General features: G+C 37.0%; 1 protein-coding gene across 1 annotated transcript; it reads right to left on the reverse strand.

The window, feature by feature from the left end:
- Positions 1–659: 659 nt before the first annotated feature.
- LOC149265098 (chromatin-remodeling ATPase INO80-like) lies at positions 660–15720 on the reverse strand. The gene is made up of 25 exons (XM_089429135.1): positions 15367–15720; positions 12107–12146; positions 11892–12005; positions 11677–11790; positions 11501–11576; positions 10602–11197; positions 10209–10385; positions 9737–9847; positions 7938–8350; positions 7714–7822; positions 7540–7620; positions 7219–7391; positions 6966–7091; positions 6616–6777; positions 6445–6502; positions 5901–6131; positions 5288–5434; positions 4591–5157; positions 4143–4400; positions 3792–3899; positions 3358–3452; positions 2588–2744; positions 1996–2196; positions 1149–1268; positions 660–941 (listed from the first exon to the last, which is right to left on the reverse strand). Exons 2-24 carry the CDS (start codon positions 12143–12145, stop codon positions 1152–1154), a joined length of 4230 nt encoding a protein of 1409 aa, XP_089285261.1. The 5' UTR covers position 12146; positions 15367–15720; the 3' UTR covers positions 660–941; positions 1149–1151.
- Positions 15721–24595: the final 8875 nt, after the last annotated feature.

Raw genomic sequence — 24595 nt, forward strand, 5'->3', positions numbered from 1 at the left:
TAATTTATATGGTAAGATTGATTTATAATTTATAGCTACTATTTTTATATTTTTATATGTCACATATCTATATATAGAAATATTATTATTTCTAATTCTATTTAAATCTTAAGAATACATATAACTACATGCATATGCATATGGCATTTTGTTTGACATGTTTTATAATTTTTTCAATTTAATTTTTTAATGTGATATGCATAACATAGATTATATATAAAATTTAGAAAAATAGTTTATTGTAAATATTAAGTTTGTAAATGGTTATTAATTAAATTTAAACATGAATTTATGAAATATCATGGTTATGAATATGTATTCTCTTTATCTAAATTTCTTTTAATGTGATATTCAGATTATGATTTTTCCAAAAAAATGTTTGTGATTTCATTAATAAAAATAAAATTGCAATATAAGGAATTGAATAGCAGACTTATTATTTTTATTAATTTTTAATTTTTATTAATTCTTTAATTGAGCCAACATTAAGTTTTTCGTTATACTTTTTTCAAGTAAGGCTTTATTGATCTAGCCCTTCACTACATCTCCGCCAAATTGGGTTGTAGAGCACCTTTCAGGGACAATTATCTCCCCATACTAAGTTGTAGAGCACCTCGGCACAATTATCTCCACCATACTAAGCTGTAGGGCACCTCTCAATAAAATTATCACCATATTTTAAATCAGCGTTCATCTCTTACAAGTTGTCTAGAAAAGAAGCATTAGCATTGTCAAAAAAAACCTACATATACTAATGCTAGCCACATTTCATTTAGATAGCCATAATTTTGTCAAATTTATTTTCAAAGTAAACTAACCTTTCTACTTCCTTACAATTCAGTCTCCCTTGCTAGGGAATTCCTAGAGTATTCCAAAGTAGCATTGCCTTCAGCATCAAACTGATCAGGTGTTATCTTGTTCTTTACTTGCCTACCTTTGCCCTGGTGAAATGCATTAAAATGAAACCACAGCAATCAAAAGAAACCAAATGTAGGTGCTCTGGATGAAAGTTATCAGAGAGATGCAAGAAGATAAGAGTAACTACAGCATAGGCAATGCTTTATATATATATATATATATGCAAGCACACAAAATACATCTAGATGGCCATACTTTCATCAAATTTATATTTCCCAAAGTAAACTAACCTTTCAATTTTCTTCTATTTCAGTCCCCCCCGATAGCAGATTACAGTCTTCCAAAGAAGCATTACCTTCTGCATCAAACGAAACAACAGTTCTCTTGCTCTTTGACTTTCTTTCCTTACCCTGGTGAAATTCAATATGATCCAATAATTATCACTATGGCAAGAGCGAATGTATTAAAATGCAACCAGGCAAATGGAAAGAAACCAAAAGCAGCAGCACTAGACGAAAGGACCTAAGAGAAATACAAGAAAATAAGAGCATACTAGAGCAAATACAATAAAGGAATATGCAACCAGGGAAATGGAAAGAAACCAAAAGCAGCAGCACTAGACGAAAGGACCTAAGAGAAATACAAGAAAATAAGAGCATACTAGAGCAAATACAACAAAGGAATTCTCATAATTGGTTGACAAAGGCTTCAACAATAATGGCATTAGTCGAATTTGAATGCATTTTGAAAAAGTGAGGCTACATCTTATGAACAACTCAGAAAATCATTCAACATAAAAACAATTGACACGGTATACCACAGATTATATCATGCTAGGTAATTATTATACCCATGAAGTTTGGACATTATCACAAAATAGGGTATTAAGGTTTCAAGTTTCAACAATGATGATATTAGTTAGATCTAAATGCATTATAGATAAAGTGAGAGTAGATCCTAGGAAACAACTCTTACAGTCATTCAATATAAACACACTTGACACTGTATACTACAGATTATAATATGCCAGCCTCCAAGTAATCATTATTCCAATAAACATTATCAAAAAATTGATTATATGAATCCTTTTCCACGTACATGAACCTAAATTTCAAGAGAGTCTAAAATGTACACCACCTGAACGGAAAGTTGCTCCTTTATCTTCTGCTCCACCTCAGAATCATCTAACAATAATGAAGCTACATCGTCTGGAGCCAACGCCTCCCTGTCTGCGTTCCCCCCTGCCATGACAAGTTGTTGAACTGTAATTTTTTTACTAGCCCTTTGTAAAATCTTCTCTTCTACAGTCTCTTTACAAATTAATCTGTACACGGTGACCTGAAGAACAAGAAAAAAAAATAAAAGTTAACCAAGCAGATGTGAAGGAAATCATAAATCCACTGCACTTCACACGAAAGGAATTTCAGCGCTGGGAAAAGAAAAAAAGTATACATAATACAATGCATAATATAATATAATAGAATATAGAATATAATACGATATATAGTATATTATAACATATACTATACTGTAAATATAATATAATTATATTTACATAAAAGGAATAAATTGCATACAAACTTCAGACATGTATTTTCATTGAAACATCATCAAAGGCTTGCATTCTCAAGTCTCACCCAAGGAAGAGCAGCTTCCCAAAGGGTTGGTCTTAGATCATCACTTAAAAGAGTTCAACGGTTCAAATTTTTATGAAGAAATTTTAACTGACCTCCTTAGTTTGTCCAAGCCGATGCGCTCTGTCCATAGCTTGTAAATCCAAGGTTGGATTCCAATCACTTTCATAAAATATGACAGTATCAGCTGCTGTCAAATTAATTCCCACACCGCAAGCTCTTGTGCTTAACAAGAAGATAAATATATCTTGCCTGAATAAAAAAAGAAAACAATGTAAATGAGTTTCAACTTTATTCCAATGCCTGAAGCTCCCTAGAAAACCCATCTCATTTAGAGTCATCATACTCATATGACTCACAACTACATGTACCCATAAATATGTCAAGTATGGGATCTGGCTAAGTATTGGGTGGTCAATACTAGACATGTTCGATAGCATTGGCAACAATTTGCCGGTGAGTATTCTTGAGTCAGTACTCGTCATATTCATGCATACAATTTCCTGCATTAAATTTTTTCACACTTTTTAATATGACCAAGTAGCCTGTCCATAGGGTCTTCGGTAGACAGTGATTGGTGAGCTGTTAAGGAACTCTTAGATGTTAAGTTACCCTATTCGAGTGTTATTCTTGAACATAACCATGATGTAGCGTCACCAATGCCAAACTTAAAAAAAAAAAACATATGACCGAGCAGCCTCATTCACTTGCCTCAGTAAATACAAGCCAACTATGATCTCACTAAATGTACTAATCTGCTATAGAACGCCCAATAAACCACTTAAGCTCATCGGATCCCATAAATTGATGGAGTACTATACGGATTCTAGATAAGAGAGAATGTGAACCAGACTGGTATTTCTACCTGTTTTGAAAGTCCCTGACCATGTCATGACGATCCGTTATAGTTGAAGATCCATCCATGCGAAGATACTTATACTTCCTATAATTCATATAATCCTGTACAAGATTCAGCTTCGTCAGCTGATTATGAAAGCAACAAGAATAAACAAATAAAATTAAAAACAGCAAATTGAACTCATAAACTTTAAGTTTGGCTCAGATGTGAATGCATCCTTCAGGACCAAGTAGTTAAAAACACTTGTAACTTGATCCTGATCATAGAACATCAGTTCTTCGTGTTCAGGTACAACACACTAATCATACAAATATCTTATATGCGCAGCTTGTATAAGAACGTTGAAAAGTCTAGAAGAGAAATTTAAAAAGAGATCACATAAAGAAAAACATTGAAAATCTACTATAAAGGACATATCAAATAATTGATTTTACTCTGACCTCAAGAATATCAAGCATTTTAGTCATTTGTGCAAACAGGAGAACCCGGTGGTTTTGAGCAAAAAGACGCTTCAGCAAAGTATCCAGTGTCTGAAGTTTTCCAGAATCCTGTAGCCATGTCAGAAAGGATATTTAAAATAACACCAAATAATAAGTTTCAATTCCTTTCGAACTACATTTTTTTGAGTTCGAGGTTAAGAAGAAAGACAGGAAACTAAAATAAATTATGAAAGTGATAATTTGGGTCTAGAATTCAAATTATCTCATGCTTTCTAAAGCCAATGTCTGAATGCATTTGCTAAGCCTGTAAATCAATCAAAATATTAACCAATCAAAAATTTAACAGTATACCGTAAGCAGCTTTGCAACATCAACATGTTTCAAAGGGGGTGATGATCCAAATATCCTATTAGTAAGATCCAGGATTGGCTTCTGATTAAACAATTCTGAATCTATTTCTTGAATTAGATGTCGAGGATTCTGTGGTATGGCCGGACCATTGAACTGAGATGTGCGTGCAAATCCTATTAATATCCTTTTAAGCCATGGATGGTGAAGTTCTTCTGTTCTCTGATATGCAAAACCCCTATCTGGACATACAACATCAACCTACAAACCAATGATCAAGCTTCAGTGAATCTCTCCTACCAGGAAGCCATGCATGTTGATCTTGACCAATGCAGACAAGATTGTATGCAAAGAGTATTAATAACAAATTAACGAATTAAGCTAAAAAATAATTAAATTAAGTAAAACATGTTGCTTAGCAGTTGAACAAAATTCAAACTAAAAAACATACTGGCGGAGCAAGAACTGGTGGAATGAAAGAATAAATAGCTTTTAGCAACGCAACATTATTGAGAAACCGGTCATGATGGGAGACAACCAATCCCTCATAGGGTGCATTTTTAGGCCCTGTGGCATGCTTTGTGTTCAATAAGCTTAATTTTGAACGTGTTGGCAACATCAACATTCTAGTGACAGCTCTGACTTTTCCCTCCCCCATCTGATCATACTGAAATCTATCTTCCTCACTTTCTAGAAAATCTTCAATGATTTCATTTAATTTTTGTCGATCTTGTGTTGTGCAAGAAAACAACAACTGTTCCACATATGAAGCTTTAGCGACAAAAGCCACCTCCCCTGGTGACAAGCCAATCATGCGAGAAAAGCCAAATGTACCACTTTTAACAGGTGAAACAGATCCAAGAGAATCTGCTTGTGGTGGAAAACCCGATGTATGAACATACTGCGTAGAAAACACATTCAACAAGTTGTCCAACCATTTCTGTCGAAACCCTTGAGCTGATCTACTGCAGGACGTAGACAGGCTTAGAGTACCCTCTCTATAAATCAACTTGGGAACCTGAAAATCATGTGAATGATATGAGAATTGTAAATGGTAAGGCATTTAATATAATTGTATATATTATATCACAATCATCATTAGTGTAGTTAGTCCACCAAGGAAAAGAAAAAGGGCTTCTATTTGTTGCCTTGTATGAGATAGGGCTTCGACTTCCAGCATAGTGTATTTCTTCCAGTTCACCAAAAGGAGGCAGTAAAAGAGAGTTTGGAATTTGTGCAAAATGTAAGAATGTGCGGCCTTCATTTCTTTCAAATAGATCCGGATGATTGCATACCTAATGCCACAAAGAAAAAGAACTTTTTGTTAACTTGATTTGGAAAATATAACATTAATAAAAGTTCAAGCTTTTTGCTATCAATCAGAGTAAGCATTTAGCTTTAGTAAATCGTAAAATGCATAAAACTATAGTCCCCACAACCCAAATTCACATTGATTCTTTGATATTTATTGCATATTTAGAGTCTAGACTGATAGCTTTTGTAATTTGTGTTAGGTATAAAATTATCAATTTCAAAGAAGTTTCTGATTAATTTTTTCAAGATTTCACCAAAACCCTTGAGTGACTAATGTCAGCATAATAATGTCAAATGTTGATTAATCAAATATATTCAGCTTCTAAATCTTACTAGGCGATTCCCATGAAAACAGTTCATTGATATTAAAATGTGATTGATTCCACAATAGAACTTGAATTAAGAAGACTCATTCAAATACATTTAGAAAGAGGGATATGACCATACCTTCCTCAGCTGCATAACAATGTTCATGAGGTTAGAAACATTGTTCTTGCTAGGACGACCTTGAATGCTATCAAATAATTCAGCCACGGAGATCTTATTCTTGATGGCCCGATAAAATGCTTGTTGACGAAAGCTTAAAGGGCAGCTCACAGTAACTTCCTTTTTGTTTGTCATTTCTGTAATCACATCTTTCTTTTCTCGACGCAACATGAAAGGCTTTAAAATCAAATGCTGATGATTCAAATTCAAAACCATTAGTTCGTTTACCAGCATATGTCGTCAATAGAGAATGCAAGCACAAATTTGCTAACGCCAAAACCAGAACAAAGAAAGAGTAAACTTTAACAGTGAAGCAAAGCTCAAGGAAGGGATCAAGTAAATTCGCAGGTTATGCAAAATAAGCTTCCCTTCATAATGCACTAACCAAAAACTAGAGAAAGCCAATTCCCATCATATAAACCCAACCACTCCTTACGAAGGTAAATACATTCTTTCCTCCATTCTTCTTTTAAAAAACATTTGGAATGATGGCAGCAAGTCTTACTAGTCTATTGAGCTGGTGTTCGTTCAATGCACCTCCATGCACTGCGTGATTCTCTATGCTGTTCATAGGTACAAAATTATATTGCAACTTAGATTACCCAAAAAAATGGGCCAAGCCTTCTAAATATAATGCTTCGTAATCAAAAAGAAAAATCAGTGAATGAGACTATACCCTTTTGAGAACCATTCATCGAATTGCTCATGGCTATCAAATAATGTTGGCATGATAAAATGAAGCAGTGCCCAAAGTTCTCCCATGTTATTTTGAATAGGAGTTCCAGTAAGCAAGAGACGATTTCGGCAGTTGAAACTGAGGAGGTTTTTCCACCGTAAACTGTGAAAATACAAATAGCTCAAAGCTTAAAAGGGAAAATTTGAAGTGCTTCAAAATCCTAATTAACTCTTTTGAAATGACAGTGCACATATAAGTAACACATCAAAAGAGTTCATATTGCTCAAGCATCGCATACCAAGTGACAGCTCAAACCAGATAGTGAAATCAAGAAACTAGATTTAAACTACCTGTGTGCACTTTTAATGGCTTGAGCTTCATCTAAAATCATATACTGCCATTTAAGTCGCTTGAGGTGCTTCTCATCAGTTACTGCTAGCTGGTAACTTGTAATGAGTATGTGCCAACTTCCTTTCCTGCAAAAGAAGGACAGAAGCACTTTCATCTCATATACCATATACATTATTCATTGAAAACCATAAGGAAAGAAATTGCAGAATAGAAGTAACGAATCAGTTAAATAAGACAAACTAAATTGTGAACCTTTGATAAAGTTGCTTAGAGTTTATCTTTTTCTGAAGTATAATACGTTCTTGAATTCGACCCCAATAAGGGATAACATTCAAATCAGGGCAGAAATTGCTAATTTCATCAACCCAATTATTCAACACAGAAGCAGGTGCAACCACCAAAAATGGTCCCCATATATTCTTGACCTACGAAATGACAATACCGAACCTTTATATTTCCATCTAATGATAATCACATGTTAAAATAATGAGACATCACCAAACAGATTACTCATCGATTGTCACTGTAAATGAACGAAGATATAAAGTATCATCAAAACAGACTAGATTTTACCTCAGCTAAATGAGCCAAAAATGCAATAGCTTGGATTGTCTTGCCCAGACCCATCTCATCAGCTAGGATGCCATTCAGTCCCTACATAAATGAAAATAAAGCTTCCATCAGGAAAATAGGGCCCTATAATGATAAAAAGAGGAAACTGTGCAGAAAGTGTGAAATAGTGCAGACATTCTCATAACAATTCACAAGCCACCGAAGGCCCTTCAACTGGTATTCTTTTAAAATTCCTTTGAACATCGTTGGTGTTTGCACAGAGGAAGTTTGAGCCATTGATGAACTGCATATTTAAATACAAAAGCACTTAGATTCCAAGATGCATACTAACATAGCAAGAAAAAAAGCAAACAAATTGGTTAAAAGGATCACTTATAACTTCCAAATCTAAAACTTACGGATTAAGCAAGTCCATGTCATCAGAGCCTTCAGCTATACTCTCCTGTGACAACCCATTAGTACTCATGTTTTGAAACTTCAGGCATTCACTATCAAATGCAGTTATTAATTTTTTTTGCTCGGAGGCAGCATTTTGTGCAACTCTCAAGGCTTTCTCTTTCAAAGCAGCCTCTTCTATATCCTTATCATTTGTTAATGTCACCTTGTATGACTCTCGTGCTACATCTTCCTCATCAATAGAAGCTCCAGCGATAGGTTGAGAATTTGTCTTGTTCCGCATAAAATGACTATAAAGCTCTGTCTGCGAGAGTAAAAAGTTCAGCCTCTGTTGTTGTTGTTTTGCTTCTCTAAGTTTTTCTTCATGCTTTAAGGCTTCTGCTGCCTCTCTGTCTTCCTTTTTCCTTATCTCAGCCTGTAAGGTAAGATAAGATAAGACAACTTTATTAATATCTTCAGGAGACCACAAAAGTAGGTTAATGGGACTAAAGGATGCATCCAGTGTAAGTGCAAGACATGTGGCAGTGCAAATGCAACTCCAAAGCTAATAAGACTAAGATATGACAAAAATAGGACTGACATGAAATAAAAATACAAATAGAGAATGTATAAATTCATATGAGATGACCAAAAATGAGAAAGACAAAGTATGTCTGCTGCTGGACTGTATAACTCCAAAGAACAGACTGGTTTTTGTGGAAAAAGCTTCACTCATTGTTTTCTTTTAAAGTAGTCATCTAAGTTTACTAGTATCTCTTCAAATTTTCATCTCTATAAGACTTCACAGAGATGACCTTGGGGAAAAATGCATATGCTTATTTGAAATGTCACATGCCACTTTATTGATAATAAATTTCATATATAGGTTATACTTGCTAACTTTATTCATATTCAATGTTTATTATTTTGGCTCATCAGATTTCTAAAACAAGCTCCAGCCAGCAATTTCTTGCAGTGTGAAAATCCTATGGAACTTTCCAATATGGAAGGACTCTTTTTGGAATAAGAGCACATCAATCTGCAATTTGCATTAAGTTTCAAATTTCATCACGTGTTATTATATATTTCCTCTCCTATTAGTGGAAAAAACTTCACTCATTATTATCTTTTATCTAAGTTTACTAGTATCTCTTCAATTTTTTCTCTATAAGACTTTACAGAGTTGAGCTTGAGGGAAAATGCATCAACTTATTTGAAATATCACATGCTACTTTATCGATAATGAATTTCATAAATAGGTTATACTTGCTAACTTTCGTTCATATTCAATGTATATTATTGTGTCTCATCAGATTTCTATAACAAGCTCCAGGCAGTCATTTCTTGTAGTGTGAAAATCCTATGGAACTTTTCAACATGGAAGAACTCATTTTGGAATCAGAACACTTCAATCTGCAATTTGCACTAAGCTTCAAACATCATCACGTGTTATTACATATGCTTGCTCATAATTTTCTCCTATTTATTAATAATGAATTTGATATATAGGTTATACTTGCTAACTTCCGTTCATATTAAATGTTTAATATTGTGTCTCATCAGATTTCTATAACAAGCTCCAGGCAGTCATTTCTGGTAGTGTGAAAAACCTATGGAACTTTGCAACATGGAAGGACTCATTTTGGAATAAGAGCACTTCAATCTGCAATTTGCACTAAGCTTCAATTTCCATCACGTGTTATTATATATGCTTGCTCATAATTTCTTCTCCTATCAAGTGTATTGGTTACATTTCCTTTTTATCCATATAATAAACAGCACAAAAAGAGATGTGTTTTATTTACTGAGAAAACTAATTTACCTGTTCCTTGTCCACGAGTTTCCAAAATAGCAGCATATCTTTAGCTAATTTCCGGGTGCATGGCACTTTACCTTTTACCAATTTCAAGGATCTTAAACGTCTAGATTTCACCTGGAACAGAGGATTATTGATGCACAAGATAAGGCATAAGTGATTCTAAGGATAACTATTGAACACATCTTGAAAACAAATCTAGCAAGCTGCAACATATAACCTAAAACAGAGGATTATTGATGCACAAGATAAGGCATAAGTGATTCTAAGGATAACTATTGAACACATCTTGAAAACAAATCTAGCAAGCTGCAACATATAACCTAAACAGTCTGTTACAGTATAACTCAACAAGCTGTAAAGTATACAATTTTAATTTGTCACATAGAAGGTAGGATTGCAAACAAACTAAGTAAATTAAATCAAAGATAATATTAATTGAAGGTGTGCACAAAAATGCTGATAAATGCCCATATACCTCCTTTTGGCAATAGTCTGCAACCTTCTTAGCATCATAAGATTTCTTTTTATGATATTTCAGGAAGGCTTTTTGGTGTTTTGGCAAGTCCCTTTTCACAATTTTGGTCCAGTTCTCTCTAATTTTCTCGGGAGATTCATGTACGGACATCTTTTCGAGTACCTTGTATTCAATAATCTATAAACATGGACCAATCACAACAAAGTTCTGTTAATTTCATTTCACTAATATTAAACTTCAAAAAAAATACTTTAATTTACACTAGAACCATATAACTAAGGATTTGTGACTTATAAAATGGAGATGTGTTCTGAGATTTCAAGTCACTTTTCAAAAAAAAAAAAAAAATAGGCAATATACAGTAATAATATCGATGAAATCAATATATCTGACCTCATAACCATCTGCTTTTTCCAAAACCTTTACAGAGCAATGTTGTAATGTGCCTGCTTCAGAAACTACTAACCGTTCCATGGCTAGTGTGTTTTGTTGTGCTGGTGATGTTTCTAAAGCAAAACCAAATCCTTGGGGATGGAAATTATTTGTTTGAGCATTGGAAAAGCATTCCAAGTCTTGAGATGGTGTCAACTGGCCATAAATTGTAGGATTCTGAATAGGTTGGTTCGATGCACTATGGAGTCCAGTTGTTGATAAAGGAAAATTATCCAGAATGAGATCAACAGCAACATCATGATTGCTAATAATCCTCAGTTCATGGGAAGCATCACCTACGGGCAGAGTTCTTGAAGAAGCGACTTCTCCCAGCCTAACTCTCTTGTGCGAGTACATCCTTGCATGGTTTTCAAGCATGATACTGTAAAATTCTTCAGATATCTCAAGATCACCATCAGCATCATAGTATGCAGATGCATCATAACAAACCTCTGATTCATCCGTGCTTCTCTTTCTCTTTAATGTTACTAGTGATGGTAAATTTGATGGGCTCTCAGCGTTACTCCCACTTTCATGTTCAATCATTGCTCCAAAAGCTGTTCATTAGATCCACAGGACAAAGGTCCCATCAGATTTCTTACTCTAGATTCAAACTAGGCAATAGCCTGAACCATAGTATAGTATATGCAATACTAAGCCCAAACCAGAACATTAGGTACCACCAGATATGCAACACCAAGCCTAAACCAGAACATTAAGAAACCCTAGATATGCAATACTAAGCTCAAACCAGTTTTTCCTGTGCAGTGATTTCTAACCATACTACTGATAAAAATGATACTCTATCAAAAGCAAGCCGAAAAGCACCTCAAGCATTTTCAATGATTCAACATGCGTACCTCTGTTTCCAGTACAGCTATTAGTATGATTGACGGGATCATCCTCGTCTGTTGGTAACTGGAAATTCCGAATAGACTGAACAGAGGGAACAGATAGAAACACAGTTGACTGAATTATTAGATATGCATGCAAAAGCTGAAAATTATAATATTTGAATGGTGTCAAACAAACTTACATCTAAGTCGAAAAGTTTTAAATACGAGTAGGGACAACAGCTTTCCGCTTTACTGTTACTAATATGATTGACTGGATCATCCTCGTCCGTTGGTAACTGGAAATTCCGAATTGACTGGATAGAGGAAACAGAAATGTAACGTAGTTGCTTCAATTGTTAAACTGTGGAGGCAAGCATTATAATTATAACATTTGGATTGTTGAAAATAAACTTACATCTAATTTGAAAAGTTTTGAAAACGAGTAGTGACAACTGCCTTCCACTTTATTGTTACTAATGTAATTGACAGGATCATCACCGTCTGTTGGTAACTGGAAATTCCGAAATGACTGGATAGAGAAAACAGATATGTAACGCAGTTGCTTCAATTGTTAAACTGTGGAGGTAAGCATTATAATTATAATACTTTAATTGTAGAAAACAAACTTACATCTGATTTGAAAAGTTTTGATAACAAGTTGCGCTCCATTCTGTTAACAATGACAACAATAAGGGGTCATGTTAATAATAAATTATTGAAATACCATAAGAGGTATTGTGAAGATGCGCAACGAAATAACAAAACAGAGGCAGTGTATCTTTGGTTGTAAAATCCAAACTTGGTTAATACGTTTAAGTTTTCAAAAGAGCTATAACATATACTTTCCAGTAAGCCAGGAACAATAGGTATTACTGTCCACAATTGACAGTCGAAAGTTTTAAATGAAGGGAGAACACAGGTGTCAGTGTAATAAACGTTTCATTAAAACCAAAAAATCTACACTGGGAAAAAAGCAACCAGCAGTATTAATCTACATGTTAATAAGTAGTGCCCATTGATACAGCAGAGAAATTAAAAATAGAGATAAAGGTAGTTTTCATAGAAATGAAATGGGGATAGAATGCTTAGCTTGGCAAAGTGACCAATCACAGTATACAAGTGAAAGCCATTATGATATAGATGATGTACTTCAGTTTAGTCTAGTGTGTAGAATGAATAATCCAAACATGAGTGGTGAACTAGCTTGAAAATTGGACAGGCTAAGATTGAACCAGGACCTGTACCTAGCTACATGGCCATTTTCATGACAGGTATCCTTTATTCAAACACGAGCAATGAATCATCTTCAAAAAATAAAGGACCTAGGAACTGAATCAAAGAACTTATGCCAACGGGTGAGCAGCTCTACCGCTGCACTACATATACCGGGATCTGATACAGTGATGAAAAATCAGACAACCTGCTCTACCACTGTGATGTAGGTTTTAACCCCATACAAAAATTACTTACATACGAATTCTAAAAACAGGAAATAAACAATGGCGAGAACATAACACATAAAACAAATATACACAGAGAATTTCCCCTGGATCCAAAAACTAGGACTACCAGATTGATTTTTCATTATGTTCTTTTCAATGTTATAATACATATGGATCCCAAAACCAAGACTACCAGATTGATTTTTCATTATGTTCTTTTCAATGTTATAATACATATATATACATGCTGAAACATCCATAAACCCCAATCCATTAACCTTGGATTAGAACATAAGCGTAGTTCCCTTGACCGGATCTACAAAATACCATGGACCGAAAACCATCGCACCCAAAACCATGTGTGAAATCCATGCACAAAACCATAAGTAGGTCTGTCCACTTAATATAGGGTCCAAAAAAAAATTCTTAGGGCACGTTAGCCCTTATAACCCCGCACATGGGCTAATCGTGAAAAGAATATAACACAACCCAACATGTGCTATATCCCCTTTCAAGACAAGCACCGTTACTTATTTAATTTAAAGATGTCGATTGCTATCTCCATCAACTCCTTTCAAGTCAAGCTCCCAATCAAACTCCACACCTAGCCCTTACACGATGTGAAAAGTGGAGACTAGGAATTGAACACTCAGGGCCTGCCCCCAGTTGGCAGGATGCTCGCCAGAGTCGCCACTAAGCTACATGACCCTTTCATGACAGGCATCCTTACAGATTTGATCTAAAGGTGTGGATCACTACATCCAACACCCCTATTCAACCCATAGTTTGACTCAGATCTCAGCCACCATCAATTGCCCTAGACAGCTGACTCTAATACCATGTTGAAAAGTTGGACAGACTAGGAATCCAACCCAAAACCTGCCCTTGGCCAGCAAGCTGCTCTACCACCAAGTCACATGCACCTTTTCATGGCAGGCGCTCTTTAACAGTTCAACCCAATTTTTTATTTTTTCCTTCAACTTCAATTACAAGGAAGCCAGGCACTTCTTCTTATTCTGAGGGTGGTACCCAGGATAAACGAGCTGGATGCAGTTTTAGCAACCTAACCTGGTGGTAACATCAAGTGAGGCCCACACAGTGAACAGGGGAAAAGAGACTGCAGACTCAACCCTAAAACCTCTAGTGCTTAAATCACAACACTTAACCATTCGTAATAACTCAACTGGCTATATCGATTGCCTACAGACTCAACCCTAAAACCTGCAGTGGGTAAATAACAACACTTAACCACTCGAACTAACTCAAAGGGCTATATGGATTGCCACTTCCAACAGACCAAATGAAATTTCAAAAAAAAGGAATGGAATGGGAATGTTTTCTATTGACAGCAAAAGGCATTCCGAGCATGATATGGCCACCTAATACACCAGAGAGTAGTGCAACTTCCACATAAACTTTATCCTACAACTGGCAAATTTCATCATTATAGCAAAAATATTAACAATCTACTGTCTGCACAAATGATATAGAAAAATCAAAAAGTTGCTCTGACCTAAATAAACATATACGTGTCATTTTTTACAATAAAAACCAAATTTTCGGATGGAGAGGGTACTAAACTCCCAGGATGTCTCGCTTCAAGATTCTGAGGCACAATGTGCTGAGAATCAAACCTGAGATAGTTGTCATAGATTCCCACCAGCCTACCGCTAGACCTCAGTCCAACCAACTAAATAAACAGATACCTCCTATTAAGTAGACCCATGAAACTCACATAGGAAATGAAAATAGGTTGGAACACACAGTACGTGAGGATGGTACCAGGTGCAAGTTCTGGTTCGTTTTGATGGCATGGATATGCCCCTGGTAACAATGCAGTTTACCTTAAAAGAGAGCTATAAGTTTCTGTAAGCAGTGTTTTCCAGAAAAGAAAAGAGTTAAAAACAACAGTAAATGTTACCTGGCACTGAAGAAGAGCCGCCCTGGAACCTGGATAAAAAATTATTGCACTACTTCTTTAGATTCTTGCCGTATTACGTAAACGCAGCTAAAGTCATATTCGTTTCACATTTAAATGCACCAAAACCGACATTTGAATTGAATTTTCTGGAAGGACGCAACCCTTCACAACACAAAGAACCCTAGAATCCCAAATATATTAACAGAAAACCCAGACATATAAATTAATTAAGCTTAAATATGGAATTCGCACCAGTCATATAACACAGTTAAGAAAAAAAAAAAAATCACAACGGATGTCTTAACACATTTGCTTAACCAATTAAAACTTTAGATTAAAAAAAATGCAGGGCATAGAGGATTAGAATGCACGATGTCTTCTACTATAAATTTATCCAAAACCTCCATAATCCACATCCAAGATATTAATGGAGTATTGAGAAGTTATGATTCAATTTTCTCAAGATTAGGTTTCATGGTTGAGCCCAAAAGGAATGACCCTTCGAGTGGGTGAATCTGCCTTCGTACCATGAATGTAGCGGTCCTGTGTCCACATAAAAGAAAAAAAATCCAAATCCAGGACGAGATTTTCCAGTATGGCGATAATCTGTACGGGAGATTGCAGAGATGACCAGCTGGAATGAATAAATGTAAAGAATTGATAGTGAAGCTTTGAAGTGAAGATTGTGAGCAGCTGAAGGGTCATTTTTCGTGAGAATTTTTTTTCCACTTGCAAGATCATGTAATACTTGCAGTTACTGTATAGGCAGTGAGTAGCTGAAACCTCTATTATTCGTTTGATAGAACTGGAGTACCATTGAAAGATAACGTGGTAAATCCTGCACGAGACTTCCAGCTCTATGCAGGGCCGTCAAGAATGATTCCAAATTTAAAATTTATCCCCGGTGTCACTTCAAGGTCCAAATGATAGAACGGTGTGGATCGAAAAAATCTTCCGCATTTTTGAAAATTAATAATTAAAAGAATAAAATGTTGGAAGGGTTAAATTTCACTGTAAATTTTGTAGTTCTGTTTTATTTTTGCGTCCTCCCAGTGTTATTGTATACTTATTTTCTAATTTTCTAATTATACCCGTATAGATTTACCAAGACCCAAGCGTAAATTTATTTTAATTCTGGATTTACTAAGAGTTGACCATAGATTTATCTATCAAAGAGATATAGAACAGTCGGTGAAGGAGCGCGCTGTTAAAGCGCTCCGTATGCAAAGGTCACCGGTTCTAGTCTCGCTGATACCAAAAAATCCAGCATGGTTTCGGCTAGGTGCGATAAGGTCACCGGTTCTAGTTTCGCTGATACCAAAAAATCCAGCATGGTTTTAAAAAAACATAGATCTATCCTAATTTCGAATTTATTAAGCTCTGAGCATAGATCTATTTTAACCCCTGATTTACCAAGAGCCAAGAAAAACCAAGAGATTTGATCCGCCAAGAAAAACTAAGAGATTTGATTCCTCTTAGCGAAAGACAAAGAGATTTGATCCCTATAAGGTAAAAAGAAATTTGATCTTCTAGAGTGAAAGGCCAGGATGTTTTCCATTAAACTTTTGATTTTCTTTTACCTTGACATGATTCCAGTGAGATCCATTACATGTTTGTCAATCATGCCAAGGTAAAAGAAAATCAAAAATGCAAATGGAAACTCATACACAAATAAACATTTCCATGATAGAGGATAACAATAAAAAAAGAAATTTAAGATTTGAAAATTTATATTACATAAGAGATCATTTATGATTCGGAATTTACCTTTATCAATAATAGTCACTTGACAAGTGAAGGTCATAATTGTTGTAATAGAATCATTTTATGAATCTGTGTGAATTGTCTGTGTTTATATATAGTTCTTAGACAAAACGATTCAAATATTTTTATGACTTTAAATAGGACACAAAAACTGCAATGACTTTAAATAGGCTACCCAAGACAATAATACCATGGGTAAAAACCATAGGTTGTAAAAATCTGGAGACACAAAAACTGCAACGGTAAATTAAATTGCTTATTTTATCTCAATTTTATTTTTTAATTTTAATTTTAATTTTATATTGTTTTGACCTATTCAAGATGTTAAACATTACATTACAATATCTCTATCATACTAGGGTGGAGAACCCTTCTAGACAATTAAATTAACTATTTTACTTTATTTTAATTTTAATTTTAATTTTAATATTATTTTATTTTGACCAAGTCAAAATGCTAAACATTACATTACAACATCCCTACTATATTATTTATTTACATTATCTTTTTAAAATTTTAACTTTTTTGATGCTATTCATTTGTATAATTTAAATGTCTATAAATAATTTGGACATAGTAAATACTAATAAATTTTCATGAAATTACATTAGATTGGATGTAGTGAGGTGGAAATGGTATTATAAATTGCACTTTAAGGAATTCCAAATTAATTTGGCTATTCTAATCTTAGGACCCAAAGGCAATTAAACTTTTTGATGGCAAATAAGTTTAATATGGAAAGTAAGGTAGGTAGAACAATTCACTTTGCAAGGTTTTTGGGTGGGGCACCCACAAGGTCAAGGTCAAGGTGTTGGACATTTGATGGTATGAAGGTGGTTAGTTGTGTAAGTGTTTGAATTGATGTCAAACTATGTTCAGTTTGATGATGGGGCTTCATGCATTGGTGGTTGTGATTCCAGCTAGGTAGAAACTTTGGAGCCATCTTTTGAGGCAGAAGATGGGCTTAGTGGCTAATCGGACTCCTTTCATTGAAAATTTCTCTGGACGAACTTTCTTACGGTATGCGGAAGTCCATAAATGGACTTGTGGTTTGAGAGATATGGTCTGCTGAATTTCTGGATGATTCAGGCCTTGTGCAGTGAGGAATATCAGAGATCGGAGATCCCGACGAATCACAATCGGAGGTCTTGGCCAATCGTAGGTCCCTGCCAATCAGAGGTCTTGGCGAATCGCATATCGAAGACCTCGGCGAATTGCATATCGGCGATCCCGCATGTCGAAGGTCTCGTAATATCGGGGGATAACCCGGGACTATGCATTCCTTTTTAAATCGTCAGGGAGGCCAAAAAGTAAAATACAAAGGAATTTGGTGAAAAACCAGAGTAGGTGAGGCCTCTATCTCTCGCCTCTATGTAGGACACATGGAGGCATATGGTTGGCTCCAATAAGGATAGAACGCAGCATTAGAGGAGCTCTGATGAGGACAAGTGGCAGGATTTGATTGGTTCTGATAAGGGACACACCATCACTTGCGTTAGCATGACATCATGGTATAGAAGGACACGTGGCAGGTTGTTTCAGTGTTTATGGATAGCCTAATTGGCCATATATGAGTGACACGTGTCACTGGTCAGAAGATACCATGTGGCATGAGATGATGTCATTGCGGAAATCGAAGGTTTGCATGTAGGTTTTAACCCCGTACAGAAATTAACTGCATACGAATTCTAAAACACAGAAAATAAACAATGCGAGAGCATAACACATAAAACACATATACATAGATATTTTCCCCTGGATCCCAAAACCAGGACTACCAGCTTGATTTTTCATTATGTTCCTTTCAATGTTATAATACATATCTATACATGCTGAAGCATCCAATACCATGGACCGAAAACCATCGCGTCCAATACCATGGATCGAAAACCATCGCGTCCAAAAAACATGTGCGAAAATCATGCACAAAACCATAGGTGGGTCCGCCCAACCTAACATAGGGTCCAAAACCAAAATTTTCAGGGGCGTTGCCCCGGACCCCATAAAGTGGGGTTACGGATACACCTCAAACCCCCCGTGACCCACCCCCCCTCTAACCCTCAGTTAACTGCGTGGGCTAGTCATGGAAAGAATATAACACAATCCAACATTCTCCCACTTCTTGTTTTCTTTCCACAGGGGGCCACAAGAGAGCTTAGTCATTTTTCCAACCCTGAAATGCCCATTGTCTCTCTACACCAAGAGAACTTCTCAGAGCTCACAGATTTTGTCAATGCATCTACAGTATTCTTCAAAGTGTCCACCTTTACCAGCAACACCTTTTTTTCTTCTATCATATCCCTCACAAAGTGATACTGAACATCAATGTGTTTTGTCTTTGAATGATATGTAGGGTTCTTTTCCAAGAAAATTGCACTTTGGCTGTCACAGTCTATCCTTATAGCTCCTTGTACTAACCCCATATTTGAACACAATCTCTGCAACCAAACTGCTTCCTTGCTTGCATGAGTGGCTACCATGTATTCTGCCTCTGTAGTTGATAGTGCCACTACAAATTGTTTCTTACTCATCCAACTGACTGTACCTCCAAATAAGTTAAACACATACCCACTTGTAGATCTTCTCTTATCCAGATCTCCAACCCAGTCAACATCAACAAAGCCATGAATATCCAACACTCTATCCAATCCTGGTCTTCCTTGGTAGCACAAACCATAATCACTAGTGCCACGCAAATACCTGAAAACTCGTTTCATTGTTGTCCAATGCTCCTTCCCTGGTTTTGACATAAATCTACTCAATACTCCCACTGCATGTGCAATGTCTGGTCTAGTATAGACCGTTGCATACATCAGGCTACTGACTGCACTTGCATATGGAACACGGGACATGTCCTCTTCCTCTTCTTGTGTCTTGGGACACTGTTCAACAGATAACCTCACACCTATAGGAATATGAACCTTCACAGGTTTACTATCCTACATATTAAACCTCTGCAATATTGTCTCGACATACTTCCTCTGGTTTAACCAGAGCTTCCTCTTTGCCCGATCTCTTTTAATTTCCATGCCCAAAATATAGTTTGCAGCACCAAGATCTTTCATGTCGAATTTGGAGGACAATTGGGTCTTCAAATCCTGGATAATTTCTTTGTCATTTCCAACCAGCAACATATCATCCACATACAAGACCAGATGAATAACATGGTCACCAATTAATTTAAAATACACACGGTGATCTGCTTTGCTTCTTGTGAAGCCAATTCCCCGTACAAATATATCAAATTTTTGATACCACATCCTTGGTGACTGCTTTAACCCATACAGAGACTTCTTTAACTTGCATACCAGTTCTTTCTTCCCCTTCACTGCAAAGCCTTCAGGTTGCTTCATGTAGATCTCCTCTTCCAGATCCCCATGAAGAAATGTTGTCTTCACATCCATCTGTTCTACCCCAAAATCAAAAACAACAGCAACAGATAAAAGTAATCTAATAAAAGTTACCTTGGCAACAGGAGAAAAATATCACCAAAATCAATTCCCGGCATCTGGGAATAACCTTTTGCTACCAACCGAGATTTGTATTTCTCCACTTTTCCTTTTGCATTTGTCTTCTTTTTGAACACCCATTTGCTGCCAATGGGTTTCCTTCCAGCCGGCAACTCCACCAGATCCCAAGCCTCATTTTTGTGCAAAGATGCCATTTCATCAACCATGGCCTCTTTCCAGAGTTTTCTATCCTTTGAATCTACTGCTTCCTTCACAGTTCTGGGATCATCATCAGTAATAGATAAAGCAAAATTTGAACAGAAAGCAGATGGACTATACCTTTCTGGCTGCCTTCTTTCTCGAACTGATCTTCTCACACCCGGAGTTTGTGGCTCTTCATCTTCTAATTCCTCCTCTGCTGTAGAGTCTGATTCTTCCTCCTTTAGCTCAAACTCTATCTTCTCAAGTTCCTTTGATTAGACTTCATGTTAATAACATCTTTCACCTCTCTGAACACCACATCTCGGCTATACACAACCTTCCTTGTTACTGGGTTCCAAAGCTTATAACCCTTTAAACCATCCTTATACCCAATAAAGATGCACTTTTCAGATTTACTATCCAACTTGGTTCTTTTCTCCTTTGGAACATGTACATATGCATCACATCCAAATACCCTCAGATGTAAAAGAGAGGGTTTCATACCAGTCCATACCTCTTGTGGAGTTTTATCCTCCAACGCTGATGAAGGTGATCTATTGACTAGGTAACATGTTGTCTCCACCGCCTCTGCCCAGAATTCTTGTCCTAACCCAGCACCACTAAGCATGCTTCTTGCCCTTTCCATCAACGTCTTGTTCATTCTTTCTACAACTCCATTTTGCTGAGGTGTATATGGAGTAGTCTTCTGCCATGCTATACCACACTTCTTACAGAATTCTTCAAATTCCTACTGCAAAACTCTCCACCGCTATCTGTCCTCAGCACCTTTATCTTCTTCCCTGTTTGGTTTTCCACCAGAGCCTTAAATTCTTTAAACCTGTCAAAGACTTCAGATTTCTTCTTAAGGAAATATATCCATGTATTCCTTGAGAAGTCATCTATAAATGATACATAGTACACAGACTTACCCAGTGATGGAACCTTCACAGGTCCAAACACATCACTATGCACAAGCGCTAATATATGTTTCACCTTCTTACCACCAGAGGGGAAACTCACCCGATTCTGCTTCCCGTATACACAATTTTCACAGAAATCAAAATCCAGAGAGCTATTATTCATACCTTCTGCCATACCTTTACCATGAAGTATTCGAAGTCCCTTCTCTCCAATATGTCCAAGCCTTTGATGCCACAGCATGGTCTTCTCTCCAAATACCACTAGATTTTCTGCTCCACTTTCAGGAACCACAGAGCTGTTGCACCCATCAATAACTGTGCTACCTTGCAGCTTGTACAAAATTCCAATCCGAACTCCCCGCATCAATACCAGTGCTCCCTGAACCATTTTGCAGGTATCCTTCTCGAACACTATTTTTACACCTACATCATCTAGCTTGCTTACAGAAATCAAATTTCTGGCTAATGCAAGAATATGCAGAACACCCGGAAGTGTTCTAACCCTTCCACCTTGCAACTTCAACTTTACTTTTCCGCAACCAATGATTCTAGCCTTCCTGTCATCCCCCAAGAAGACATCACCACCATCATATTTCTCATACTCGCAGAACCACTCTTTATCGGGAGTGAAGTGAAAGGATGCACCTGAGTCAATCAACCATGCCTCATGATCTACATGTGTACTTGAAGAAGCCAAGTACACATCCCCACCTTCATCTGAGGTGGTTTTCGCCTCTGTAGAAGGAGCATCATCAAATCCCTTTCCTTTATCAGGAGCTCTAGATTTACAGTCCCTTTGTAGTGCCCTCCTTTCCGCATTTCTAGCACACCACCTTTACAGGTTTTCTTGGAGACTTAGATCTCCCACTCGATGACTTATTTTTGTTTCTATTCTGGGACCGTCCTCATACAGACAAGGCATCACCATTCTGGCTCTCCATATTTTTCTGTTTCATCTCCTCCGTTAGCAAGGATGAGACTATTTCATCAAACTACAAGGCAGTTGCATTGCTACCTATTGCAATAACCAGACTATACCACGAATCTGGTAGAGAACACAACAAGTTGATGCACTTATCTTCATTTGAAATTTTAATATCAACAAGTGCTAACTGACTTACCACAGTATTAAATGCGTTCAGATGCTCTGTCACCGAGTCTCCATCTTTCATCCTCAAGTTATATAGCTTTTTCCATAGGAAAAATTTATTCACTAGAGACTTAGATTGGTACAAAGTCCCTAACTTGTCCCACAAAGCCTTCGTCGTAGCTTCCCCTGATACATTCAGCAATACTGAATCTGAGACACACAATCGTATTGTGCTCTTTGCCTTCCGATCCAACTTTTTCCATTCTTCATCGGACACTCCCATTGGTTTAGTACCCTGATCTATTGCAATCCACTGATCTTTATCCACCAACAGATCCTCCATCTTGAGTTTCCACAACTCAAAACTTTGACCATTAAATTTCTTGATCTCTATCTTTCCACTGCTCGTCATCTTCTTTCACCACTAGAATCGATCTCGCAGATCTCCCACTGAACAGGGTCTACCACAGGCCCGAGTGAAACCCCTCAGCAAAAAAGGCATCCCCTTGAAGCCAAAACTACTCTGATACCAAATGTAGGTTTTAACCCCGTATAGAAATTACATGCATATGAATTCTAAAACACAAAAAATAAACAATGCGAGAGCATAACACATAAAACACATATACACAGAGATTTTCCGCTGGATCCCAAAACCGGGATTACCAGCTTGATTTTTCATTATGTTCCTTTCAATATTATAATACATATTTATACATGTTGAAGCATCCAATACCATGGACCGAAAACCATCACGTCCAAAAAACATGTGCGAAAATCATACACAAAACCATAGGTGGGCCTGCCTAACCTAACATAGGGTCCAAAACCAAAATTTTCCAGGGCGCTGTCTCGGACCCCATAAAGTGGGGTTATGGGTACACCTCAAACCCCCTGTGACCCCCCCTTCTAACCCCCGGTTAACTACATGGGCTAGTCGTGGAAAGAATATAACACAACCCAACATTGCAATGGTTGACTCATGCACCACAATGAAATTTCGTCAGGATGCGGGATAGCAAGTGGTCATGAAGGCTGAAGGGAACCAAGGGCTAGGGCTAAACAAAGGTACCAATTGGCAATTGACGATTGGCAATTTGTGATGGACAACACATTGTCACAAAGTGGAAATCATCGATAAGGGGCTCTGATGTGATAAGTGCATGGTCTAGAGGAAAGACAAGAAACCAAGGGTGTGACACTTTATAAGGGAACCAAAGGCCCCCAATAGAGCATTGAAAGACTTAGCACCTTAAGGCCAAGCCCCCGGTCACTGCCCTCAGTCCTATGGTAAGAAGTGTGCAGTAAGGGCTAAGCAGAAGGAGCTTAAAAATCAGAGATTAGCAATTGTGGGTTTGTGGTTGTTGGCACATTAGCCACAAATCATAAACAAGGATATAGGGGGCTCCAATATGGTTGGCACTCGGTCACCGAACCAAGTCCTATGGTGGAGATATAGCAGGGGTCTAATGCAAAAGGGGCTAGACTTGATCGGAGGTTGGCAATCGGTTATTTCATAGTGTTACACCACTACACAACACTGCGATGAAAATCTCTAATATGATGGTACAGGGTGCCATTAAGATGTATGAATCAACAATTGTGATTTTGAATGCAGAACTATAAGGTTGATGGCCAAAGACCTCCCGTGCACGCATTATAAATAAATGCAAAACAAAGACTCCATGACGATGTACAGGTAGATCTTTGTGAACCATAAAGAAGTATGGGGAGCCTCTGTGAAATATGTAAGGAGGACTGAGAGTTAATACACAGCATGGAGAGTCAGTTGTATGACAGAGAAGTGATCGTCGCCCATCCTTATGAGTTTAATGCAACGACTGAACTAGAGTTTGCGTAAATCAACAAAAGAATGGGGTGCCATGCCTGGGGTACATGCATGGGCAGAATTGATGATGACAGTGACTACATCAAGCCAAGAGCAGCACAGGAACAAAATTGTGAACCTCCATTGAGCTAATGGGGAGTGTGAGCATACTTGCGAGAGTGCAGAGCAGTGAGCTGTGTATTGGCAAAGAGTGTTGCAAGGGTAGTGTTGTGGTGAAACAATGGAGAGCCCTGAGCAGATAGCAGAGTAGTGAGATGTGAATTGGAAGAAAGTGTTGCAAGGGTAGTGTTGTGGTGAAATAGTGGAGAGCCCTGAGCAGAGAAAGCAGAGCACAAAGCAAGTGTTGCAGTGGGAAACAAGAGGAAGATTGCCACAAGTGTTCAGAAAGAAGAGTGCAAAAGTTGAATCTGTAGACAACCATTAAGTTGGTATTTTACTTGTAATTTGTATGCCTTTGTTTTTAGTATGAAAATTGTATGAAAT

This window comes from Pinus tabuliformis, chromosome 6 (genome assembly GCF_031772625.1).
Source record: "Pinus tabuliformis cultivar Carrire ecotype Pingquan chromosome 6, CPIR1, whole genome shotgun sequence".
NCBI lineage: Eukaryota > Viridiplantae > Streptophyta > Pinopsida > Pinales > Pinaceae > Pinus > Pinus tabuliformis.

Bases quoted from the DNA above. Each gene is read 5' to 3' on its own strand.
- LOC149265098 (XM_089429135.1), bottom strand. From the start codon at position 12,145: ATGGAGCGCAACTTGTTATCAAAACTTTTCAAATCAGAT. The intron at 11,577-11,676 runs GTAAGTTTGTTT...CCCTCTGTTCAG, and splicing joins TAAAACTTTTCGACTTAGAT to TCTATTCGGAATTTCCAGTT. The intron at 2,197-2,587 runs GTCAGTTAAAAT...CTTGTTCTTCAG, and splicing joins GGCTTGGACAAACTAAGGAG to GTCACCGTGTACAGATTAAT.